The following is a 23,643-nucleotide window of genomic DNA, read 5'->3' on the forward strand; positions in this document are numbered from 1 at the left end:
ATTTTGATTAAGTCAACCATTAGTTGTAAAGACTTATTTTACTCAAAATAAAAGTATATGAGTTTATTTGATTTAAAATAAAGGTATAAAGACTTGATTGATTACAATAAAAAAAATAAAAATTTATTTAAATTTTTCTAAATAGTTTAAGACTTTTTTTAAATATTATATAAAAAGTACTACTATCAAATCAGCTAAAGTTTCTCAAAAATCATAACTATTAGCATTACCATTCTTATTATGCATAGACATCAAAAAAGATTGAATGCATAAAAATACCATTTTTTATTAGATATTATTGCAGTTCAAAATGAAATGCCTGTGGTTCCAAAGATATTATCATAGTTAAAATTTGAGACCAATTTGAATTATAAGAAAAGAAATGACAAAATTTATGAAATTAAAAAAAAATCAAAAGAAATTGGTTTAACTCTGTAAGTGAAAGGTATTCGGAAATCATGTAAAATAAAAAATTAAAATTTTATTAAAAAATTTACTTAAAATTAAAAAAAATTTAAATAATTATTATTAATTCGGACATGAATTGTGATTGAAGGGGATGTTTTATATCCATCCCATCCCGACCTTGGCTAATGTAACATTGATTACTTCTAATTATTGAATCAATCAATTTTTCTCGAAATGTCTTTTTTTTTTTTTTCCTGCAATCAGCTTTTGGGTTTGGGGTAATGACATCAGCAGCATGAGCATAGCAAAGCGTAGAGGAATTAATGGCAGCCGCAGAAGGGCAGGTGGAGCGGAGAGGAGATGGACCCATTTGCACGTGAATAACGCTGCTCTACACATAAACCAGCCAGTCAATTTCTCAGTAATTTAATATTCTTAGTAAAGTAAAATAATAATAATTAGTCATCTTTATCATGACCCGCTACATTGACCAGCTTCCATTTCTTTCTTTTACACATTTTAGTTCTTTCTGTTTTTTTAATTGTTGGTCTGGACTGACTTGCCTTTTAGTTTGTTTTAAAGCTTCTTCATGACATTGGGAAGTGTTCTCTGCCCAAGTAATTGGTTTGATAACAGCATAGTAGTATTTGTTGTAGTAAATTCTGACCCTATCTTCATTAAAGGCTGCAATTTGTAAGGTTAACCTTTGTATTTAGAAGTTCATACTGATAATCCAGAATGCTTATTAGCTTTATATTTATTAAGTTAAAACTATGAAGGTAACTTGAATATTTGAGATTGAAGACTCAAATTAGTAAGTCTGTTTATAAGTGAAAATGGGTTAATTTGTTTTAAGCTAAAATGATCCATTGTACCAATAAAGAGGGTTTTTAGTTGTTAAAAGATGGTTCAGTCAATCTATATGTATTTGGTTGTTAGTTTTATGGATGTAGGTATATTTTACAAGGAAAAAGATGAAAAGAGTTCTGATCTTTGGTAAACAGATATCATGTTACTGGAATTTGGGACATTAAATCTAAAAAGTTAAGATGAAAGGAGCAAGAAATATCCTATCTTAACAACCCCAGTGAAAGTGACTGGCATCCAGGTTTGGAGTTTGGGTCATTTGGATTCCACCAAAACCCAGCTTTATCTTCCAAACCAAAGTGGCAAGACAACATTGACTTTACAGGACTTCATATCATTCTTCCCAACAGGCTAGTTGTACTTGGCAAAAGCTATCCCGTTGATGTGAGATTTCAACAGGTTCGCATAACCTTTTGTAATAAGAACAAGTGTTTATTATAGCATTGGCGGCTGGAGCCAGCTATTTGGTACTTGAGAGGCAAATAATATTGTTATGGATAATTAATCATAACTTCAAAACTGAAATCACAGTTAGGTGGGAACTTAAGCATGGACAATCATGGTTGAAGATAAATTGGTGAAGTAGATACTGTAATGAAGCTGGTGTGCACCAAAGGGGGCACAGGGAAATAACTTGACCTGTATATGTATGTGGAACATTGTTCTGAAATACTGTTAACAAAAAATTAAGATCATAACTATACCGCAAAACAGAATAAATAATGCACAGAGAATAACTGTAAAGCAAAAGATTATGTTACACGAATAGAATGGACATCTGATAGTGAAACCTCAACAAGACTAAATACACCAGTCAAAACATCTCTTCATAGTCTCAGACGAACTCAAATCGCATGAGAAGTCTTACAGAGTTTAACTTCTCTCCCTTGCGATCAAACAGGGGAACTGCCCGAATCCCTGGTTTCAATTCAGAGACTGGCAAACAAGTTTGACCTGCAAAATCATCCTTCTCAGACATGTCATATTCGTGGACCTCAACTCGGAGCAAAGCCAATTCAGGAACAGTCAATGGCAATGCAAATTCTTCATCCCAAACAGGTGTCCAGTCGTCTTCTTTCTTCTTCGTTTTCTTCATTATTTCATCATCTGGCACTCCTGCTATGCCAACCTGCATTAAAAATTCAGAGTTAATATGTAGCAGGGTCATTAAACTACTTTGTTGTTCGTCAGTTCACTAGAAGTTTGGCTTTAAAATTCAAAATGTGAAATATATTAGAACTTGATTTGAAATAAACAAGGTCTAGATTACTCAGAAGTTCAAATACATGAAAATACAAACAATTAATATCTCGGTCTATGGGTGCAAATCAGCTTACCCTGGTATAGAAGTCAGGTGGAGAATACGAGTCAAAGTGTGTTTGTTTAAAATCTAAGTGCCACCCATCTCCCATATAGACTTTCACCTGTCAAGTAGACAACAAAGGATTCAGTAAAGGATGCCAAGAAGGATGAGAATCTGTTAATGTTGCATAATGCTCACCTTTAAAGTTTTCTTCACAGGTAACTTAGCTTTAGGATCAAACACTTGACCATCTGGATCCACATTCATAAGAAACTCAGGCTTTTTCACATAACCGCAGCCTCCATTAGATCTAAACATCCCATGCATCAGCCAAAGAGATCTACCATATCCCTGCAATTAGACCAGAACCCTGTTGGTTGGATGCATAAAGTGCACTACCAAACCATGTCATTCATATTATGGTCACAACAACGTATTTTGCATTCAAATTGAGAAGGAAAAATAGCATTGAACAAAAATGCTCTTAGTATTTATAGCATGATCTAATTCAATGTGCTCACTTTGGTGACTGAATGCTAAAAAATACCTTCAGGCAGGTATGTTTTTCTTTTAGTCTCTATAAACACATGCATAACTAAATCCTATATGAAACGCATACATAGGTTAAACCCTTCTATCCCCACAAGCTACTATCTTATCACCTGTGACCACATCCTTCACCTCATTCCTAAGGGGAAGGAAAATAATGCCATTTGAGATGAGCTGATGAAGATATTGCGATATCATCCCTCCATCCACTGTTCACCCCCCCCCCCCCCCCCCCCAAAAAAAAAAAATAAAATGAAAAGGTCTCCTCCCTATTCTCTTTTAACATCTAATTTTCTATTATGAATGAGACCAAATACATACACTCAGTTATGTCACTGAGGGACTTACTTCAGTGAAATACTAGTAGCTTACTTACCTTCAGCCTGAAGTTTATGAACTATAACACAAATCTAGAAACGATGTTCTAAACTAATCCAGCAACTTGAGGCAAGATTCGGAGGCATTAATTTCAGTGTAGAGCATTTAAATACTATGATAAAGGCAACTGAAATTACTAAAGAAAAAAAACCTGCATGTTAAAGGCAACCATTTGCGCTCCGTGCATCCAACCAATCAGTGGCTTGTAGTTGGAGGAGTTAAAGCGAGTACCCTTAGGATATATTCTCAGGAAATTCTTCTGGGTAAATCTAAAAACAATGATATTGAGGATTAGAAAAATGGGAATTCCAAAAAAGTTACAGCAGAAAAATCAATCAGATTTTACATATGCAGCACATCATCCCAGGATTGTGTGATTAGAAACTAATACAAATAATTACCTCACAACGTCCGTCCCATGAGACATTGTAGCCTTTTCAAGTGCTTGTTCACTCAGACTAAGGCGCCTAACTTTATCAAGTTCAACTTTAAGAGCTGCCTTCAACCCACCCTTGGGTTTGCCAGCATGAATGGCAATAAGGCGCTTGTAGACAGGTGCTTCTGAAGAGTGTAAATCAGGTTCAAATGCATCTGTGTCTTCATCATCCTGATTGTTCTCACTTGCATCACTATCAGTCTGCAAAAGATAGAGGAAACTTCAGTGTGACTACCAAAAAAGATACATAAGTCTTTGGAAGATGGTGCAGATATCTAGATGCACCTTTAAAGGATTCCTCATCATCGTTAATAAAAGGTACATATTAAGGTTAAACAAAACCAATATGTAATTCAATTCATTTCCAAACACACCTTCTCATCTTCTTGATCAGCCGTACGCTCTCCTGGTTCTTTTCCCCAAACATCATCATCAGAATCCTTCCCCTTCTGTGAATTATTCATTTTGCCCTTGTTACGCTGAGCTTCAAGGTACTCTTTGGGAGGTTTGGTTGAAATAATGATCCGATACTTCAGATCCTCTGGTGTAGGGAATTCTTTTAAACATTCAGATTCAGGACAAAACAACATTTGTCCAAATGTTTGAGTAACCATCTACCATGAAATTATTTTCACATCAGTCAAAGGTGGTTGCAAGCACAATTGTCAACTGAAAGATACAGAATTTCATAAAGTACCTGAGCAACTTTTGCCTGAAGATCTGAAGTCAGGTGATCTTCAAGAGTAATTACAACTGGATACGGGGATGCACTAAAAGCATGTTCTTTAATAGATTTCAAACATTTAATGAGTTCAACAGGAGTTGTCAAAGTCCTATATTCATAAACAGACAATTCAAAGAATGTTCAGGAAGCAGAAACAAAACAAAAATAAAAACAATAGAGCTGACTCATGATGTAAGTAAAAATCAAATGAGAAGGGCTGCAGACAAAGACGGAATAAATGCCAATTCCTTGCCTCTCCTCTACTCAATGATTTTTTCCACTTTGATATTAAATAGATACTCAAACGTGGATCAATATCTACAAATAGACATTCTTTCTTTCTTTTACTCCCAATTCAATAAAAGTTTCAAGGTTTAAAGGTAGCCAAGTTAAAGCTTCCTGAACATGGATCTAAATAGGGATTGATTCATTGATGAACACACACAAAGACATAAGATCAGCACGCTTAATAGTTATAACGTCTAAAATTAAGCTTCTAAGTATGACCTGTAGGGTAGAGACAATCAGGTTAGTTGCCTCTACCATTTATCTTGTATTCAGGAGCTGTTAACAATGAGTTTATCTAAAGAAACAAAATTTAAACATCCACCTTAATTACTTCCTCCAAGGAAAAGAAGCCTAATTTGGCTACAAGTCAACCACGAAGATCTCTCAAAACTACCTCATTGCTTGATGGACTTGGTCTCCTAAAATACTTTACAAATCATGGACTTCTCATGCAGAGGAAATGGATATCTGACTGACCGACAGAGTAGAAGAAATGGTCAACTTCTTTAAGATATGGGGATCAACAGAAACAGGAGCTACTGAGCTCCTCATTGAACTAAGTAAATAAAAATACTAAGTTATCAAAAGTAACATTGCATTTGTAAAAAGCTCAATTATAAATCAAACCATGCCAACTAATCAATGCTAGAAAGGCATACATTTTCCCCCATAAATGAATGATTTCTAAGTTGTTCCTATTACCATCTTAAGTCGCTATCTAGAGAAAGAAAATCGACATAGTTCTACAAAGACATTCTCACATTGAAAACATGATGAGTGCAGTTCTACATCACAATCCAAACAACAAGGAAATTAGAAATATTTTACCTTCCATGCAGAACATGCACATCATCTTTTGTGGAATTTGGCCATATATCAAGCTCCACTACCCTCACACCTCTCTTCAGTGCCTTTATGATTGGGACATCGCTACAGTCACTGCTGAGCTGATTCCCAGTCAAATATGAATTGTGGCCAGTGTATATGAAATAATGGGACAAAGGAGCTCTCATGTCATGGTGGACCTGAATTTAAAGATTCCATTAGATGTCAAAAATGGCCCCACAATCCACAAAAAATTTGCTAGCAAGTTTTCGATTGTGATTTGAGTACAATGGCATTAATCAAGCAACAAGAAAAAAGATTAGATAAAGAACATTCCTCAATATTCTCTAAAAAATTGTAAACTTTTACTATATATTGGATCAAAATTTGAAAAGCCTCATCAATATGCGTAAAGAGAACAACTTGTTCAACCAACAAACATCAAAGACGAATTTTGATAGTTTTTATGAGCAGTCCATTTGCTGCCCAAACAAAGAAAGAACAAAGCCAACTTTTGAAGTACATCAAAAGTGTCAAAATCAACCTCCACCAGCGTCAAAAATCCAATCTTTAACATACCAAAAAAGGGGAAAGTCCACAACCAATAAAATTCTATCAACGATAAGAGTTTAAGAACCTCAAAAGAAACAGAACATGTAGAAACAGAGTAAAAACGGAAATGATCAAAAAGAAGAAGGAAAAAGAAAACAAAGCACCTGATCACCAATAGGCGGATTTAGATCTGCAGAAAACAAGAAATGATGGAAATCGTCAAGAGTTAGAGCGTGTTTCCTGAACTTAGCCATATGATGTCGTTTTTGGAGCACCTGCTGCACAATCACCTCTGCTTCCTCCACCGTTGCGCCGCCTTGCCCCTGCACATCTATCAAGAACCTATGCAGCTGCTCCGCCGTCATGTGGAGCCCACCTTCAGCATACTTATTGAATGCATCTTTAACGTCCGTTGGCGGTGCTGCCTCGGTGACTTTGAACTTCCTAGTAAAGCAGACACACATCCTATAACTCCCCATCAATGAACTCTGTTTTTCTGATCAAGAATGAAAGAAGTTATTGGGAGAGACGGCTTCAAGGGTCTCTGGTTTTCTGGGGGGCTATATATAGGGATATAAGATTGTATTATTGAAAGGCTTAAGTGGGTTTTGTTTAGTATCGTTTGTTTGTTTCCGTATTTTTATATTGGAAGTATCTGATGAGAATGGAGCAGAGCTTTCACTCGGTTGATGTCCAGCTTTTGGTCAAGATTTTATTTTTATCTAATAGCTTCCCTGCCCTGCAGCTCTAAAGCCTACTCTTTTGTTTCCCACTGACGAAAAGAAAATGTCTTCTTTGTTATTAGATAGTGCAAAATGAAAAGATGAAAGGCGTTAAGCATTAGGAACAGCTGTTGGTGACACAAATTAAGTAATCACCTTGTTCACATTTGAATCAGAAGAGTCCACCAAATAAGAAATTAAACCTTTATTTTTCCCTATTTTCCTAGTTTTAAATTCATAATAAAATAAAAATTCTTAATAATTTTGTAATTAGCACAACCCCAACCCTTGAACCCAAAGGCCTTTCGTTTTCCCAAATGTTGGGGTCTCCCATTATCTACTTCCAAAGGTTAACAAGCCGGCAGATGCTTGCTGAAACGTGGAAATCCGCTCTCTCCATGGCTTTACGTGGGTATAATCTCAATGCTTCCATGACAATGACCGCAAGTAGCTCTGGCTTTCCATCTCTGGCCGATCCCTTCCTACCTGGGTTTTCAGCCTTCGTTAGCGCATGGCGATTGCTTAATTGCAAGGATTGAGTCTATTTTTTTTAAATAATACATTCTTGGATAATAAAAGATAAATTTTAAAAAGTACTTTCCTTTGAAAATAAAAATTTACTCTTATTTCGGAAATAACTCTTCAGTTTAGACAACATTACTACTTGAATTTACTTGTTTTTTATAGGATTTATTGGGTGTATGACATTGAAATTCAAAAAAATAAAATGAAAACATGATTAGGATAAAGGAGTAAAGAGTGAAATACACATTTCTCTTTTGGAACTTAGTTTATAATTTTCAAAAGATTTCAATCAGATTTTCTCAAAAAAATTAAATATTTTGAATTATTAATTAATTAATTAAATATTAAACTCTCATTTTAATATTAGGTATATAAACATTTTTTCATTGATTGATATATGATCTTTTATTTAAAAAAATAAAATTTAAATCTATTTCTTTTAATTTAAAAAAAAACTTTCATTTTAATATAACTTTCGTAAACACATTTAACTGTGAAATTTAAATAAAATTTGATGCATTAATCCTAGTACCATCACACTCTCATTTAATACGAAAAATAAATCAATAATCGAAAAAATATTAACAAAATTTCATTCTTATTCTAAATGAAAATTAAAAAAATTGGAATAAAAATATACTAATATTAATTTTATTTGATCCATTTTTCCCCCTTGATAAAGGCGTATTTTTTGGTGTAAAGTTAGTTCAAGGAATTGAAAGAAGGCGATGGTTCCGATTGGTGGGGTCTAAAACGCTCCCTGTGTCAATAAAATGATGTTACATTATTACTCCATCACCATTATTTGGTCGGGGCTTGCTCTTTACTTATGCTTCAATTTTCAAACACTGCCAAAATTTTTGATGCCCTGCCAGATGAATCCAATCAAATATAGAATTTAATACCCTTTATTATGCAATTTAAAATCTGTATATTCATTAATAATAAAAAAATATAAATCACAATAATTCTACTTTCAAAAAAAAAAGAATTGAGACAATAATTGCTTAGTGGGTTATCGTTTCTTATTAAATTGGGCTGTGGGATTTGCGAAAAAAGAAATTAATTAATACAGCTGAAAGCATCTATGGACATGATTATGGTAGGTCCCATTGAATGAATAAAATAAGTGTAAAAATGTTAGGTAGGCATGAGTTAAACATGGAGGGATTGATTGTTGAGTGAAAGGTTTAAAAAAACCAAAGGTACGCGTTGATAAAGGTTTGAAATAAATAAAGGCCACCAATTGATTTTGTATTTATACCGTGGACGCGGTGAAATGAATTTTTTTTTATTATAATTTAAAAATACTGATGATTATATTTAAATATTTAATTTATTGATTGATGTATAATTTTTATTTAAAAAATAAACTTTGAATCTCATTTTTTTCAATTAAAAATAAATAGTGAAGACTATGCTGTGATTAATTTCTTTAAAAAAATACCTCAATTAAATTGTTATTTTACAAATATTTTAATATTTATCCCTTGTACAATAATTATAAATCTGTGAATGGTTTTTTTCTTTTAATTTTACGACAAGGCTATTTGTATGTATGGAACAAAATATAATAATACAAACATGTATAATATATGTATAAAAAATTAAATAAATTTTTATTTTTTTATTATGTTTAATCAAGTTTGTATATTTTTATTTTGAGTCACATAAGTTTTATGATTAACCGTTGATTAATTGTTATTAATCAAAATGTCTTTTTTTATTTTATTTCATATGATAAAACATGTTAACATATTATAATAAATAATAACATAATATATTAATACGGTATGATAATATGATCACATTATATTTTTATCTTTCAAATCAATTTCCTGTGATATAAAAAAAGTAATATTTTAATTAATAATAATTAATCAATTATTAATTTTAAAAATTTATTTAGTTTAAAAAATATAAAAATTTAATTGAATAGAATAAAACAGAATAATAAAAATATATTTAAATTTTTTTTAAATAGTTTTAAAGTTTTTTAAAATATTAAGATTAAAAAAAATTAGTTACGAGAACAAAATGCATGTATTATTAGTTTACCTTTCATTGTTGGCTGAAGTCACCACACCTTTTTCCTTTTTTTTTTTTTTTTTTCTATTTCTTCTCGTCCGTAAGAGGAGTTTACTTTGACTTGATCAAGATCTTCTTTCCTCGTATCTTAATGACAAAGAAGATAATTGACAAATTAAATTGTTTAGAAATTACAACTGTACTGCCAGCGAAACCTGCACTGCAAGTGTCAAATCAAAAACCTCTGGGGTGCTGTAAGTTGTGGCTAACGCTACCCTTTGTTTCTAAATGCAATGGGCCTATTCACAATCGTTGAATGTGAACTTCGGCGGTGGCCTTACCACATTCAAACTTATTATCTCAAAAAAAGATTGTTTTTCTCGGGAATTCAAGGGCAATTATTAAATGGATGGCCACAAACTACAAGACAAAGGAACCAACTGGAAAATGTAATGTGAAGGCCGAACCAGTTTACCACTTTTCTCTCACTCTCACGGTCCGAATTTATGTTCGCCATTGCTCAAAGGGAATATCTGAACAATTAGAAGCATGTTACAACTGTCAGGTTATGCGGTGGCAGAAACAAATGATGGGGAAAACGACGATTTGTGTCTGTCTCGCCCTGCAAATTGTGATTGTCATGCATCTAATCATTTGTTGACAATGTATTCCATTCCACCGTCCATGTTTAAATAGCTTTTCTTCATAGTCAATGTTGCCATGTAAACAGCATATGGAGCTATTTACTTTGCCTTATGGTAGAAGTTAATTACTTAAGTGAACTGATTCTATATAGTGTATGTGAACTGATTCTATATAGTGTTTATAAGAAAAGGAGAGATCTACAAGTGACTCTAAAGCTACAAAATTTCTGTATACGTGGCAACTACATACATATTCTAGTCTAGATCATATGTCTCAGTGCATTTCGCATCTCCATATCTTTCACATGTTGTATTAGTTTCTTCTTATGTTCAGTTAAAATGTTGAAAAAATTACTATTGGGAGGCTTGGCGAGGCTGCATGGAGGTGTTGGTGAACCGACAGCAGCGGCTCTTTTAAGGTATTCCTTCTGCTTTGGTTCTGCCAAGCAAAGTAGGGATTCCTCGCACACTTCCTGAGCCGATGATGGTGGGACAGGCTTGAAGTCTTGCAGCTTTGAGTATTCTGAGATGAGGTGAAACATGTAATCGTAGACCTGATCCATGCTTAAACTTTCCATGAGTTGTTGCCCTCTTTTTCCAATTGCCTCAGCCTGTTTACCCAAATTTATCAGAAAGAAAGAAAAGGCACAATAACAAGCTTCTTCTTGCAAAAAGGTAATAAGGTCATTGACAATTGATTGCTATTGACTATTTATTATACTCATAGATTTTTACTCTTAGTATTGATATTAATGTTATGTGTAGACTCGGAAGCCAGAAATCTAGATTCAGCTAATCCAACAAATGAGAATTAAAATTACTGCAGCATGACTAATATCAGTTCTTGCTTCTTGCCATTTTGTGGGCCGAAAGATCATACCTCTGATGGGTTTGTATTACCCCAATCAACAGCAAACTTTATGGAGTGACATAAATCAACAGGAGAGACAGGCCAGTAGTTCAACTTAGGAATGAGACCACGAGTGAAGATATCTTCATATTGTGGGGAAATTAATAGAGCAAGAGAACCACAAGATAGGATATATTTTAAGCTTACAGACCAAGCATAGCCTTCAGCATAGATTTTATAACTGCAGAAAAAAGGGTAAAAAAAATATAACGTCAGTACATTACATTTAAGTTCAAACACTGAATGATGCACTTTTGAGCCTCAGCACTAACGTTCCTAAACTCCATTAACAGATGCAGCCCTCATTCAAATTAACCCCAGAAAGGGAATGCAATTCAAGTGGATAGAATTATCAAGTTACAAAGTCTGACAGAGTTTCACTCAACGACAGAAAAAAAAGAGAAAATTTGGGGGGGGGGGGGGGTGCAGTAGTACTTCAAATCGAAATTGCAAACTGCAAATGCTAGGACTACAAATCTAACTTTGCAAACTTTAAAATTGATGTGCTACTATATGAGACACAATAAAAATAGAACAACTGAGACATCTGCTCTGCAGGTAAGATCACACGAAAAAGATTCTCACCGATGCTTACACTGATTGGATAGTTTGGACTGCGCAAATCCACCCTTTGCTTCTTCTGCCCAGTTCTGCAATGCACAATAAAAAGCAACATTATCAAATAACTTATTTTGTCATTATTGCACTTAAAGCACATAATTTTGGCCCTTCGACCTATCATGTCTACAATAGAAATTCAAGCATTCACATTGTAATTTCAACCCAACCTGACGAATAATTTGTGCACCCCACTGCCTAGAGTGATTGCACTGCATAAGCTCCTGGCGAATTGGAGCTTCGACATCTGGATTTCCTTTCCAAAATGCCCAGGGCAACTTCCTTGTCCAATTTTCAGCTTGTGAACCCTGTTTAATATCTTTGAATTGCTTATCCCAGGGCTGTATATTTGTCTCTGGCCTGTAGACAAGTCATTTACCTTAAAGACATGTAAAAGAACTCAAATCATAACCAACACTAATACTAATTGTAAACCACATCTCTTATATCGTCATCTGTAGCTGAGGCTAATAGAAATTCCCAGATAGATGAAAACAATGCCATTTGCAAAGACATAGGTGTCCAAAATACATATATAAAGGATTTACATAACTAGAGAAAACTTTAAATAAAGCACTTAGCTTGACATTCAAATCAAACGAGTGATTTAACACGAATCATATGGATGGCATTATCAGTGAAACAAATATAACCAGGCACATTCAATTAATTAATCAACTTGCATATGCATACAGGCATGCAATATTGTTAAGATTAGCATCTCTTGGATATTTTCATACAATTCATACTTCAAATCGTCTATTCAATTTAACATTCTATCCATATAGAATTATCACTAAGTTAAAGTTATATAGGTCATATCAGGTTTGCTGCAATTTGGGTTTCGTAAATTCAGGTTTGGAGTTACTCATATAGTCAACTTTTTCCAACTCTAAGTCTCTAACATTGATTGTGGACACGATCTTGTAGCGAATGTAGACAATTTACAATCTGACAAAATAATTTGTGATTCAATGATTCTTACCAACCCCAAAAAGACCAGTCAGGAAAAGGGATGTCAAAGTGAGACTCAGTCGTACAATACCGGAACAGGGGCAACGGAAAAGACCCATGTTCGATTCTATCAATAGTAGGCTTGTCCATGCAATCAAACATCATATCCACATCAGGAACCATCCCAGGGTACCTTTTCAGAAGCTGTAACAATCCCCATATTGTAAACATCAATCTACTCTGTACACAAGCATAATATAAATCAACATACAATCTTCCCTCAACGATTACAACCCGAAGAGCAGCGTGTTGCTTGGCCTGCATTGTGTGGTTAATTGATATTCGGGTTTTGGCCCATGGTTCAAGATCACGGTAAATGAACTTGAAAAAGTTTGGGCATTTTTCAGAAACTTGAGAGGACATGAAACGGCGGCGTTGCTTCTTCTGCTCCTCCGAGAGTCGAGCGGCGTCGTTGGTGGCGTGGCGACAAGTGAGATAGGAGCATTGGATGATTTTGTAAGCGCGGGCTTGTCGGGTTTCTCCTGTGAATTTTTTTGCCGGGAAAATGTGCCATGGCGTTGGCTCTAAATTGTGTCCCGCAACTGTTTTCGTTTGTGAAGCAAAATCATCCACCTATTCCATAGAATTCCCCCAAAAGAAACAAAACCGTTACAACATTTCTCTTTTCATTACCACCTTTTACATCAAAACAAAATGGTATTCATAAAAGAAAAAAAAAAAGGACCTTGTAGATGAGGAGGGCGGCGAGGGAGAGGAAAGAAAGAGCGACGACAGAGTAGAAGAGATAGGAAGTAGAGCGAGGGTGGTGGATTCGAGGGTGTGGACAACCCATGCTTGATTTTTTGGCTTCTGCATCATCTCTCTCTGCTTTTTGTTTTTTTTTTTTTTGACAATTTAATAGTATTTCCCTTTTTTCTTCATGGTCTCTCGCATGGTCGTCTTGGGGCTTCCACTTTTCTACCACCTCCACCGTCCACGTGGATGGAATTCCTTGCTTCCTCCGATGCCGCCGTATCGCATGGTTTGCGAGTTGCGATGAGTTTGTTTTTTTTTTTTCTCTACAGTGGGCGCGGGTTCACTTCCTTTCGACTTCATCAAGTCCTGGGCCTTTAACCTTTGAGTTTTACTCCTAAATCTGGGTTCAACCCAGCATTGGCCTTGGTCCAAAAACCCATCTAGAATTCTCTTGGCAATTGCATTAAGTGATCAGTAACCAGAACTGGCAATCTTCTGGGTACATGATGATTATTATTATGGTACCTAAGAATTTATCGAAGACTAAATACGAACTGTTTAGAATTATCCAATCATCAACTGATTTCAATTTGATTAGTAGTTAATTGGTGAAATGAAAAGTAATAGTATAATTTACAGAGGATACCAGTTCAGCCTACCTGGGGAAACAAAGAAGAGATTTACATGATATTGACTAACGACAGAGAAACTTTTATCTAGAAGAATATGCAAAGCCTTCAATCAAACCTTTATGGAGCTCTTGGCAACAAATTTCATACAGTCCTGTATTCTACAAAACATGTCTGTATTGATTGCAGGCAGTGAGAAAAAAAACCATGCTCTTCTGTGGGGCATTGGAATTTACACCATCAGGAAGTGGCTGCAGAACCATTAATTAAACTCCTCAAACTGTAAATATCATCCTAACTTTCTTCATCTTCCTGCGACATATTGGACAACTACCAGCATCTTCTGCAATCCTGCAGTGATAAGGAGAGCCCATAATCTGATTTACACTAGTTTACAAGCTGCTGATATAATCGTGAGAATTCAATTATAGTAATGAGCTCGGTGAATAGCTTAATATTCAATGATGTTGATGCTATATCTTACCTTGTTCCGCAGGTGAAACAGGTAGCACAATGTCCACAAGGAAGAAAGAAACAATCTCTTGGTGCATCGAAGCAAACGACACAAAGACGAGTATTGTTGCTTTCCCCTTCGTTTGAAGGCTTTCCTTCAGGAAAAGTCTTCGCCAGCCACTCTTCCAGAACCTCCTCATCATGCGATACAGAATCATAAGATGAACCCCAGCTCGAGATATCATCATCCTTTTCTGGAAGCAATGGGGCTCGTTCTGATTCCATCCCTCCGGCATGGAGTCCTATTCCATCTATACTCTGGAAAATTTTACTGATTCTGAAGGCTAATAATATGAGGATGGTCATCACACCTACAATCGCAGAAGGTAAATGTAAAGATGGACTAATTGTTCTTCCTATGCAATAAGGGCTATGCAAGGGAAATAGAAAAACCTGATCCAACGAAATATGTAATCCATCGAGGTCCATAGGATACTTTAACATACCAGTTACTGTTAGCAGTTTCCTGAAAGAACCAAAATTGTGTGAAGTTCTTATATTTGAAATCTTAAAAAGAAAAAAAGAACACAATGATACTGAGAACTGTCTGGACAAAAACAGCTGAAAGATTATTGTCCATGCTTAGCAGAAACATCTTCAAAGTAGGAACTACTCTGATCCATTTATAGAATGATTGCAACCAAAAAATTTCTCTCACTAAAATTTAAAGTGAAAAGAAGAAACACTAATTAGGATAATAAAAGGCCACTACTTTTTTTTACTGGGTTTCCCTTTCTGGGGGAGAAACTAATTGTTAACCTGAGAAAGACATTGAAGAAAGCAGAGGTGCAGTTAAGTTCAATCTAACTAGAAGCAATTGAAGCCGATAACTATAAAGTTAATGGATGTTATTGTTTTACCTCATTAGGACCAGGTGAAGATAGGACAACAGCATTTTCTCCTAGAAGATAAAGCTCGAATGTACACAAACGGTTGCCCAAAGAACATCTGTAATATGCTTGAGTTGTATCACAGATGAGAGCATTGAATGAGAACTGCAGCTGTATCTGAATCATAAAGAGTTACGAAGAGATCAGGCATCTCAGGATGTGCACATTAAGTGTCAAACAAAAAACAGAACCATTGGGGAAAGTTTAGGTGAAACTGAAAGGACCATTATCACTCCACTTTATCAGCTGATGCAGCAACAATGTGAAAATTGATGAAAATTTGTGTCTCAAATTAAAGAAGGATTTTCATAATTCAAATCAGTCTGTTAGAAAAATCCAATGGTTAGGTTAATTAATTCAACTGCATAGTTCTATGAGAACTTTTGAACATAGGTAATTGTAGATTACTGATGTAAAGAGTGAGACAATATTTGAGGAATTACCTCCACTTCCTCACAGTTCAAATTCCTCAGAGCAATATAATAATTAGAAGACTTTGGAATCTCCTGTTGGATCTTTCCACTACCTGCAAAAATCGAGTTCATGGATGTATGGCATTTATGTGGCCTGATGCATTTCCAAGGAATAATCATAAACATACTTTCTGATATAAATCTTACCATATATAATATTCCACGACAAAGTTAAATTAGGATATGATGGATCCTCTATCCAATCAACAAGGCTTTGTGTACCTGCACGTTTAATTGAAATTTACTCCAATAAATACATTTCAACAATGCATTTCTGGTATCAAAGGTTTTACGAAAGAAGCAGGTGTCACCTTGAGCAATGACAAGGGATAAAGGTGAGGAACTGGTGGAACTTATAGCGTACGAAATATTCACTTTAGACCCTTTGTTTAAGAAGAATAGCCACTCCTGGAAAAGAAATGGATTAAAATTCTAAACCATTAATGGCAACTTCTAAATTAGCTCTGCTGCATAATTGATGCAAATTTATGACTTGACAGTTGAAATTATGAAATGAAACAAAAAAAAAAAAGTTCTTATGAATATGGAGAAACATTTACCTTATGTAAATTTGCTGGTACAAATGCATCATGTGTTTCAGTCCAGGAGATTTCAACATCTGAGGGAGGTGGTCTGCGAAATCCATACAGCATTAGCCCAGGTTTTTGCTTATTCAATTCTTTCACCTGTTGACAGACTAATCATGATTAGCCCAAAGTAATGACAACAGCAGAATCAAGACCAAAAGAAAGAGAGAGAGATAGAGAGAGAGTGAATAGACATATGCAGCAACATTCACCTTGATAGACTGAACTAAGAAAGGGTTAGTTTGTATAAGGCGTGAGCCATTCGGACCCAATTCTAAAGTCACAGATCCGTAATAACCCAGAATCAGAGTCATGGATGCTGCTGGGACAGAAATATTGGAAAACACAAAGCCACAAACAAATTAAAGAGATATCATTAATCTTATGAACATATTAATCCACCACTTGGTACTAAATACTCAGAAGATCCATTAACACTCAACTTCTTTGTTTTTAGTTTTTGAGAGAAGGGCTTTGCAGGGTTATATCTAGTTCTTAAGCAAACGACAGACAAAGTAAACTGATAGAACATTTTATAATAAACTGGAAGAAATAAGCCAAGAATAGAGAAAGAAAACTAACCAAAAAACCAAAATGTGACAAGCACAACCAAACAAGACCAAACATCATCCCTCATATCAATCCTGGCCACATTGGATATCGATATATTCAGGTGATAAGATACCCCAGAACGTTGTTGCTCTTGCTCCTGCTCTTGGTGGTGCAAGTTTTCATCATTTCTTTGGCCATTATTTTCTCCTTCTTCATGGACTCTTGAACTAGAAGAAGATGATGATGATGATGGAAGATTGGTGAGTGTAAAAGCAGAAGAAGGTCCAGGTGCATGTTGACTGTGTTGTGGGGAATGTTCCATGGTAGAAAAATGTTTTAGACTCTGAGACAGGGTATGGAAACAGAGTCGTAGTAAAGATGAAGAAATAAAGCTAGCAAAAAGGGCTTCCCTTATTCTGTTCTTTTCCCTCTCTCTTTTTTTTAATCTTTCTCAAATCTCTTAAATTTCGAAAGGAGCAGACATTGACGATTGAGAGAAGGGAGGTGTCACCAAGCAGTCCTGCGTGTGTTTGTTTCATGTTTCCTGGGATCTGGGAATGGTAGTTGCTGGGTGACAGTTAGTTGAAACTTGAAGGCACGACTTCAAGTTACCTTTTGAGGAATTCTTGGGTTTCCGAATATTAATACGAGGTTATTGTGTAGACGTGACGTGGCAAATTCTGGTTTGGATGGATTCACCGACATGTGTTGTTATGGATTCACATTTTTACGTGAAACATCTTATTGCATCTATTCTTTTATCTATATAAGAAATTATCACATTTTATTCGTAATATCTCTTATAAGATCTCACATATTAATATTAATAAAGATTCAATATTTGTGAAGATTTGAATTTATTCAAATATCACTTATCACGAAATTATTATCTCTTTTAAAAAAATATATTTATTAAACAAAAAAATACCGTTATTTATAAATTTAAAACCTACCCCATCTAGGCAGGTATCATTTGCAATATTTATTTGTTTAAATAAGTCATCTAATGTGGCGTTGTCGAAGGAGATAGGATTTGGTCCAAAAACACACAATACAAGCCCGAAGGGGCCCAAGTTCCAATCAAATTCGGCCCATAGGATACGAACCAAATATTCATATGGCCTGAAGCATGGCCATAGGATCCTATCAAAGCTCGGAAAACCAAATCCACTTACGGCCCAAAAGAAACAAGACAGTGTAGAATCCAAAGTTTCCAGGTAACAGAACTCCACATCCACTAGCCAATAATAATCAAGCAAAACACCCAATCGATTCACGTGGCACACAACCATTGGCTGATCGGTTTACCGGTGACATCATTCCCCATATATAATGCTCCTTTGCTGCTCCCATCTTCACATTAATCACCCCGAAAAGACAAAAAATAGTGAAGAGATGGAGAGGTCAAGATTGCTGTCTCTCACTTTGCTTTGCACTTTGGTCCTTTTTGGATCTCTAACTCTCACTCAGGTTCACCTTTGTTCATGTTTTTTCCCTTTTTATTTAATCTGGGTTTTAGCTGAACTGTTTGTTATTGGCTCTTGATTTGTGAATCAAATGTGAAAATCGCCTTATATTTTGTTGAGATTTTATGGGTTTCTTCTGTTTTTGATGTTTAATTGTTTGCTGAATTTCATTTACTTTGTTTCACTTTGTTAATTGAGTTTAAGATTGATGTAAGATTGATGGAAATTGGTTAGCATTAAGTTGTATTGTTATTAGATAGGCGAATATAAGAATCAGATTTGATTAGTGAATTTGATTGTTTGATGTGTTTTGTGGAATGTTCAGGCAAAAAAGTCCAAGGAAGATTTGAAGGAAGTTACTCACAAAGTTTACTTTGATGTTGAAATTGCAGGAAAACCTGCCGGTATGCTTCACATTTACTTAAACACTGGATATGTGATAAAGCGCCTTTTCTTTTAAAATACTATCTGTTAAGATGTGATAGGAATTGCACAACAGTGGTTACGTGATGATCTTTTTGTAAATAATTTGCAAGAAGAGATAGATTCTCGTATCGATATAATTAAGGATGGAATTCTTTTGTAAAACTGAATACCTCTTAGCTTTCTTTTATGCTATTATTTTTTAAGAGTTGGTGAAAATTTCATGGAATGTAGTGGCTTAAACGTCTTTCTACGGATAGACCTTTAAAGTTGAAAACATAAAGGGTTCTCTGAGTATGAAGTGATCTAGCATACCTGTAATAACTAGTATCTTGAGAAGAAACGAGGTTTTAGTTCTAGGTGTGGATAGAGATTTAATATAGTCATTCATATGGATTTGTGTGTAGAAGTGATGTGTTACTTCTCCTTCCACCTAATTGTGCTTTCAATGTCGAGAGCTAAAAGATTACTTAACTATTGTTCTCAGGTCGAGTTGTCATGGGACTCTTTGGAAAGGCAGTTCCCAAAACAGCAGGTCTGATCGTGTTATGGTTGCATTAATGGCTTATACATATGTTATGCAATTCTCCTAGCAATTATTTGCTAATCAGTTTAAACTTTCTTATATGCAGAAAATTTCCGAGCACTGTGCACAGGTTAGCAAGTGATCTCTCTGATTGGCCTCTGTTACTGTAAAATTTTCCTAAACTGGTAACAGGAGCCTGTAGAGGCATAAAGATGTAATGGCTGTAGGACTAGGCAAAAAACAAGAGTAAAGTTTGGCTAGCCATTTGTGAATGGCTCCTTAGGTACTTTTGTTTACAGTAGGGTCTTTCTAAGATTGGGTTTTCCATTGCAGGGGAGAAAGGTGTTGGAAAGAGTGGGAAATCTCTCCACTACAAAGGTAGTGCATTTCACAGGATTATTCCAAACTTCATGATACAAGGAGGTGACTTTACACTTGGTGATGGAAGAGGTGGAGAATCCATTTATGGTGAGAAATTTGCTGATGAGAATTTCAAGCTGAAGCACACTGGACCTGGTAAGCCATATGTCATTCTATCAAGTGCTATATGTAGCTTTCTGTAAGGAATGACTACTCAGAAATTCTGTGACAAGCATAAATTTCTTTGCATATAGGGCTTTTGTCAATGGCAAATGCTGGTCCAGACACCAATGGCTCGCAATTCTTCATCACAACCGTGACAACCAGCTGGTAATTACAAATTTACAATTGCAACCAATAAGATAATACAGTTATCACCTTTTACTTTGCTTCTAATCATTGACTACTTTCCACAGGTTGGATGGCAGACATGTTGTATTTGGAAAGGTACTGTCTGGAATGGATGTTGTTTACAAAATTGAAGCTGAAGGAAGGCAGAACGGCACACCTAAGAGCCAAGTTGTCATTGCTGACAGCGGTGAAATTCCTCTGTAATTATTTTGCTCATGTTCCAGTTGACAAAAAAAAACTCGGGGTGTCTTGTTATTCCTGTTTAGGCCGTCATGAAAACTCGGAGATGAACAATTTTTGTTTAATTGGGAGTTTTTCCTCTTAATTAATTTAAGGTGACTTCATTTACCTGATCAAATATCTATATTTTACTTGCTCTGTATTGGTGGCTGCTTCCATCTATATAAAAATAATGTATCTTATTCTTCATTTAGTTTTATATAGTATAGTTTAAATACTAATTAATGAGACTAACTTAATTAAATATATTATATTTAGAGATAATTAAGATGAAATTTAAATTTAAAAAAATTATAAAATTTACATGAAAAGCACACTAAATAATAATATAATAAAAATAAATTACTGAAGTAAGCCGGGTTGAAAGAGATTTATGCGTATTTTTCTTGAATATGCATCTCTAGCTCATTGGGAATGCCCGATATAACAACAGGGTGTCACTAAAACGTCCCCGACTTATCAAAAGCTACCCTCACCTTTCCCCTTCTATTCCCCTTGCATCAGGTCTGTTGTTCGAGAGGGCAAGGACTATGGAAATAGCTCATCTGACTGTATCAATGGTATAAGATGACAAATTGCTAATAAATAGACACACAATAAGCTACATTTGTCACCAGACACCAGGTTTATAGAACTGACCACCTGCTTCTGTAGATGAACTTCAAGAATGGTTAGGAGCTTGGCGGCATGAGTTAAGATCCTACGTAAGTCAAGGAGAAATATGAAAAAAAAAAAAAAAAACAGAGAAACGAAAGGAATAAAAATAGATTACTTGATCAAAGAAATGCATGCAGTGGCAATATTAAAGCCTAAACATCACCATGAGCTGAGGGTGGTGCTGTAAACTGAATTCGTGATCATGATACTCTGTCATAAGTTCCATTATAATCTGATTTTGCTATCAAAACAAACACAAATTAAGATGAGACCAGAATAGCGATCATATGTATTCAAGTAATAACAAATAACTGGTATACTCTTATTCTTTCAGAGAGGATTGGGTCATCATCTTACTGGGATCCGATAATGACTTCCTAAAACGGCAAAAGTTGAAGAGAAAATAACATGTTCCAGCATCATAAAATTGGATAATTGAATAAGTTGTTGAGTGTAGCATGTAGTAGGACTAGACATGGTAAGAAGAGCGCGGCTGAAGTTAATATCAGTGTATTATTCAACAAAAATCTGCCTTCTCCTCCCTGGTTTCTGAACACTTGCAGAAAATGAAAATGCCTCACTTTGCTTCACAGCCACCACAACCACCTTAATCCATAGCCCCTGACCAGAATTATACTATGACTTCAGCAGCCACCACCCTATAGCTAAAACTTCCACAAGGGCAATTTTATCTTCCTAAAATGATCTTATGAACTCAGTTCGTCACCACCATCAACTTCCACATGCACCGTATTATCTTCCTCATACCTACCAAAAACAAATCTTCCACAAAAACTTGCAAAGTAATATAGTCCTTGTGACCTAATCAGAATCCACCATAATTCCCCTGCATCCATAAGCAGAACCACCAAACTAGTCCATTACAACCATGGATGCCCACCTTGACCACTACCATCACCCCCTATCTTCTACCCCACGAGCAATTGCATGCACCAAACATTCAATACCGCCCATCTCCAGAGAATGAGAAATTTTCACTCAGATAATCAAAGAACAATAGATAGTAACTAAGAAAACAAAATGCGAGGAAAATTTATCTTAAGAACATATAAATGAGCTTTGCTGCCACATCCCTAAAGATCCTCCGTCCACCAACCAGTTGGTGAAATTTGCAAAACAAAAAAAAATCATAAAATAAATGCAAACAGATGAAAAATACCTCATATTCGTCTGCGGGGTAGATTAACGCAGACAAGGAAGTTCCGCAGCTATAACATAGAAAAACACAAAAGAACACAATATAAGCACAACCACCATCAGCTTAAGATTAACTTTCAAAATACGGTCCAATCACAGTTCAGTTCAGACTTAAGAGATGACTTAAACTAAACACACATCCCTTGACTCGTAAAACCTGAACCACACCTGAAACTGACTTGTTATTGAACAAAACAAACGACATAATGACACAAACAAAACGGCAAAACTTTTTATTGATCCCAATTGACACCACCACGATAAAAGACCAAACCTTAATCAAAAGACGAAGCTGAAGGTTTTTCGAAAATGAATCGAAAATCATTCTATTCAGTTCAAGAGCGCCTGCTGTCCACCTTCCCGTTCCTGGTCCTGCTCCGTTGACGAACAACATCCGAGAACTTGAACGACAAATCGCAGTAAATCTCTACAACCTTGGAGATATTCCCGTTGATCTCCTGTATCAATCCGACGTTCTAAACGAGATTATCGGGAATCTTCGACTGGTGATTCTCGTTAACTTTCTTGATGAGTTCCCGATTCTGATCCAGTACGGCTTGTGCCTGCTTAAAGCTCTTGCTCAGATTATTCCAGACTTCCACGTCACACTCCTCACCGTCCGTATCATCTCCATCTCCGTCATCCACTCCGTTCGCCTTCTCGGCTCCGCGGTTGAAACGCTTGTTGTTGCTCCTGGTGGTGTCGGCCATGCTAGCCTCCACCAGAAATGAAGTGTTTCAAACCGTCGTTTTTGTTTAATAATTTTTTAGTTGTTTTTCAGAGTTTTCTTTTGCTTTCTCTAGGGTTTTTCAGCAGGAAAATAAAAATCGGAGAGTTTTTTTATATATCTTGTGGTAAGAGAGAGAAACCGGAGCGGTGATGGAGCTACCAGTCGGAAATGGCGGTTTGTGTGTCTGTACTTCGGCTGTGATGGGAATGACTGACGGTCAAGTTATTATTGGCGGAGTTGTGCTTGCTTGCTTTCTGAAGAAACGTGATTGGTTTGTGATTGAGGGGGTTGTGACAGACAAGGGGAGGATAAATAAGCTTGCGATGTGTCCTACATTCATTTTATTTCCCTAGATATTTTGCAATCTGTTTGTATAGCTGGGATTGGATGATCACTTGAAAAAGAAACATTTAAAAAATAAATATCTGCCAACAAAGAGAAAAAGGTGCTTATATCCAGCTGTGCGTGACCTTCACTTTCACCTGAACGCGCGTGGAATGCCAGTAAAACGACCGCCGGTTAAAGGGTATCATTGTCTGAA

General features: G+C 35.6%; 4 protein-coding genes and 1 long non-coding RNA gene across 5 annotated transcripts; 1 reads left to right on the forward strand and 4 right to left on the reverse strand.

Annotated features, from left to right (window-relative positions):
• Positions 1–1,838: 1,838 nt before the first annotated feature.
• Positions 1,839–7,050, reverse strand: LOC18590491 (phosphoinositide phospholipase C 4-like). The gene is made up of 9 exons (XM_007016035.3): positions 6,495–7,050; positions 5,782–5,978; positions 4,639–4,774; positions 4,316–4,555; positions 3,907–4,142; positions 3,657–3,774; positions 2,777–2,929; positions 2,613–2,699; positions 1,839–2,404 (listed from the first exon to the last, which is right to left on the reverse strand). Exons 1-9 carry the CDS (start codon positions 6,807–6,809, stop codon positions 2,111–2,113), a joined length of 1,776 nt encoding a protein of 591 aa, XP_007016097.3. The 5' UTR covers positions 6,810–7,050; the 3' UTR covers positions 1,839–2,110.
• Positions 7,051–10,391: 3,341 nt separating this feature from the next.
• Positions 10,392–13,960, reverse strand: LOC18590493 (O-glucosyltransferase rumi-like protein (DUF821)). Its single transcript, XM_007016037.3, has 6 exons — positions 13,477–13,960; positions 12,763–13,364; positions 11,948–12,137; positions 11,745–11,809; positions 11,130–11,340; positions 10,392–10,860 (listed from the first exon to the last, which is right to left on the reverse strand). Exons 1-6 carry the CDS (start codon positions 13,582–13,584, stop codon positions 10,510–10,512), a joined length of 1,527 nt encoding a protein of 508 aa, XP_007016099.3. The 5' UTR covers positions 13,585–13,960; the 3' UTR covers positions 10,392–10,509.
• A 91-nt stretch (positions 13,961–14,051) lies between these two features.
• On the reverse strand, positions 14,052–17,626 carry LOC18590494 (E3 ubiquitin-protein ligase APD2-like). The gene is made up of 10 exons (XM_018128219.2): positions 17,162–17,626; positions 16,792–16,898; positions 16,553–16,678; positions 16,304–16,400; positions 16,140–16,214; positions 15,963–16,045; positions 15,490–15,636; positions 15,023–15,095; positions 14,601–14,940; positions 14,052–14,467 (listed from the first exon to the last, which is right to left on the reverse strand). Exons 1-10 carry the CDS (start codon positions 17,451–17,453, stop codon positions 14,392–14,394), a joined length of 1,416 nt encoding a protein of 471 aa, XP_017983708.2. The 5' UTR covers positions 17,454–17,626; the 3' UTR covers positions 14,052–14,391.
• An 820-nt stretch (positions 17,627–18,446) lies between these two features.
• On the forward strand, positions 18,447–20,615 carry ROC7 (rotamase CYP 7). Its single transcript, XM_007016040.3, has 7 exons — positions 18,447–18,601; positions 18,923–19,001; positions 19,508–19,555; positions 19,653–19,676; positions 19,880–20,062; positions 20,161–20,236; positions 20,323–20,615. The coding sequence occupies exons 1-7, from the start codon at positions 18,464–18,466 to the stop codon at positions 20,459–20,461; spliced, it is 687 nt and encodes a 228-aa protein (XP_007016102.3). The 5' UTR covers positions 18,447–18,463; the 3' UTR covers positions 20,462–20,615.
• Positions 20,616–20,857: 242 nt separating this feature from the next.
• Positions 20,858–23,500, reverse strand: LOC18590496 (uncharacterized). The gene is made up of 2 exons (XR_016028193.1): positions 22,647–23,500; positions 20,858–22,383 (listed from the first exon to the last, which is right to left on the reverse strand). It is a non-coding gene; the product is annotated as an uncharacterized LOC18590496 (long non-coding RNA).
• Between the last annotated feature and the right edge of the window lie 143 nt (positions 23,501–23,643).

This window comes from Theobroma cacao, chromosome 9, assembly GCF_053813885.1.
Source record: "Theobroma cacao isolate CCN51 chromosome 9, ASM5381388v1, whole genome shotgun sequence".
Classification (NCBI taxonomy): domain Eukaryota; kingdom Viridiplantae; phylum Streptophyta; class Magnoliopsida; order Malvales; family Malvaceae; genus Theobroma; species Theobroma cacao.

Bases quoted from the DNA above. Each gene is read 5' to 3' on its own strand.
- LOC18590491 (XM_007016035.3), bottom strand. From the start codon at position 6,809: ATGGGGAGTTATAGGATGTGTGTCTGCTTTACTAGGAAGTTCAAAGTC. The intron at 4,775-5,781 runs GTAAAATATTTC...TTATGAATATAG, and splicing joins GTGCATGTTCTGCATGGAAG to GACTTTGACAACTCCTGTTG. The intron at 3,775-3,906 runs GTAATTATTTGT...CATTGTTTTTAG, and splicing joins CATGGGACGGACGTTGTGAG to ATTTACCCAGAAGAATTTCC.
- LOC18590494 (XM_018128219.2), bottom strand. From the start codon at position 17,453: ATGGAACATTCCCCACAACACAGTCAACATGCACCTGGACCTTCTTCT. The intron at 16,899-17,161 runs GTTAGTTTTCTT...CTGTCCCAGCAG, and splicing joins TGTCACATTTTGGTTTTTTG to CATCCATGACTCTGATTCTG. The intron at 16,046-16,139 runs GTAAGATTTATA...CGATTTTTGCAG, and splicing joins GTCGTGGAATATTATATATG to GTAGTGGAAAGATCCAACAG.
- LOC18590493 (XM_007016037.3), bottom strand. From the start codon at position 13,584: ATGGGTTGTCCACACCCTCGAATCCACCACCCTCGCTCTACTTCCTAT. The intron at 12,138-12,762 runs GTAAGAATCATT...ACTTGTCTACAG, and splicing joins GACTGGTCTTTTTGGGGTTG to GCCAGAGACAAATATACAGC. The intron at 11,341-11,744 runs GTGAGAATCTTT...TTTTTTCTGCAG, and splicing joins TCCAATCAGTGTAAGCATCG to TTATAAAATCTATGCTGAAG.
- ROC7 (XM_007016040.3), top strand. From the start codon at position 18,464: ATGCTCCTTTGCTGCTCCCATCTTCACATTAATCACCCCGAAAAGACA. The intron at 18,602-18,922 runs GTTCACCTTTGT...TGGAATGTTCAG, and splicing joins GATCTCTAACTCTCACTCAG to GCAAAAAAGTCCAAGGAAGA. The intron at 19,002-19,507 runs GTATGCTTCACA...TATTGTTCTCAG, and splicing joins AATTGCAGGAAAACCTGCCG to GTCGAGTTGTCATGGGACTC.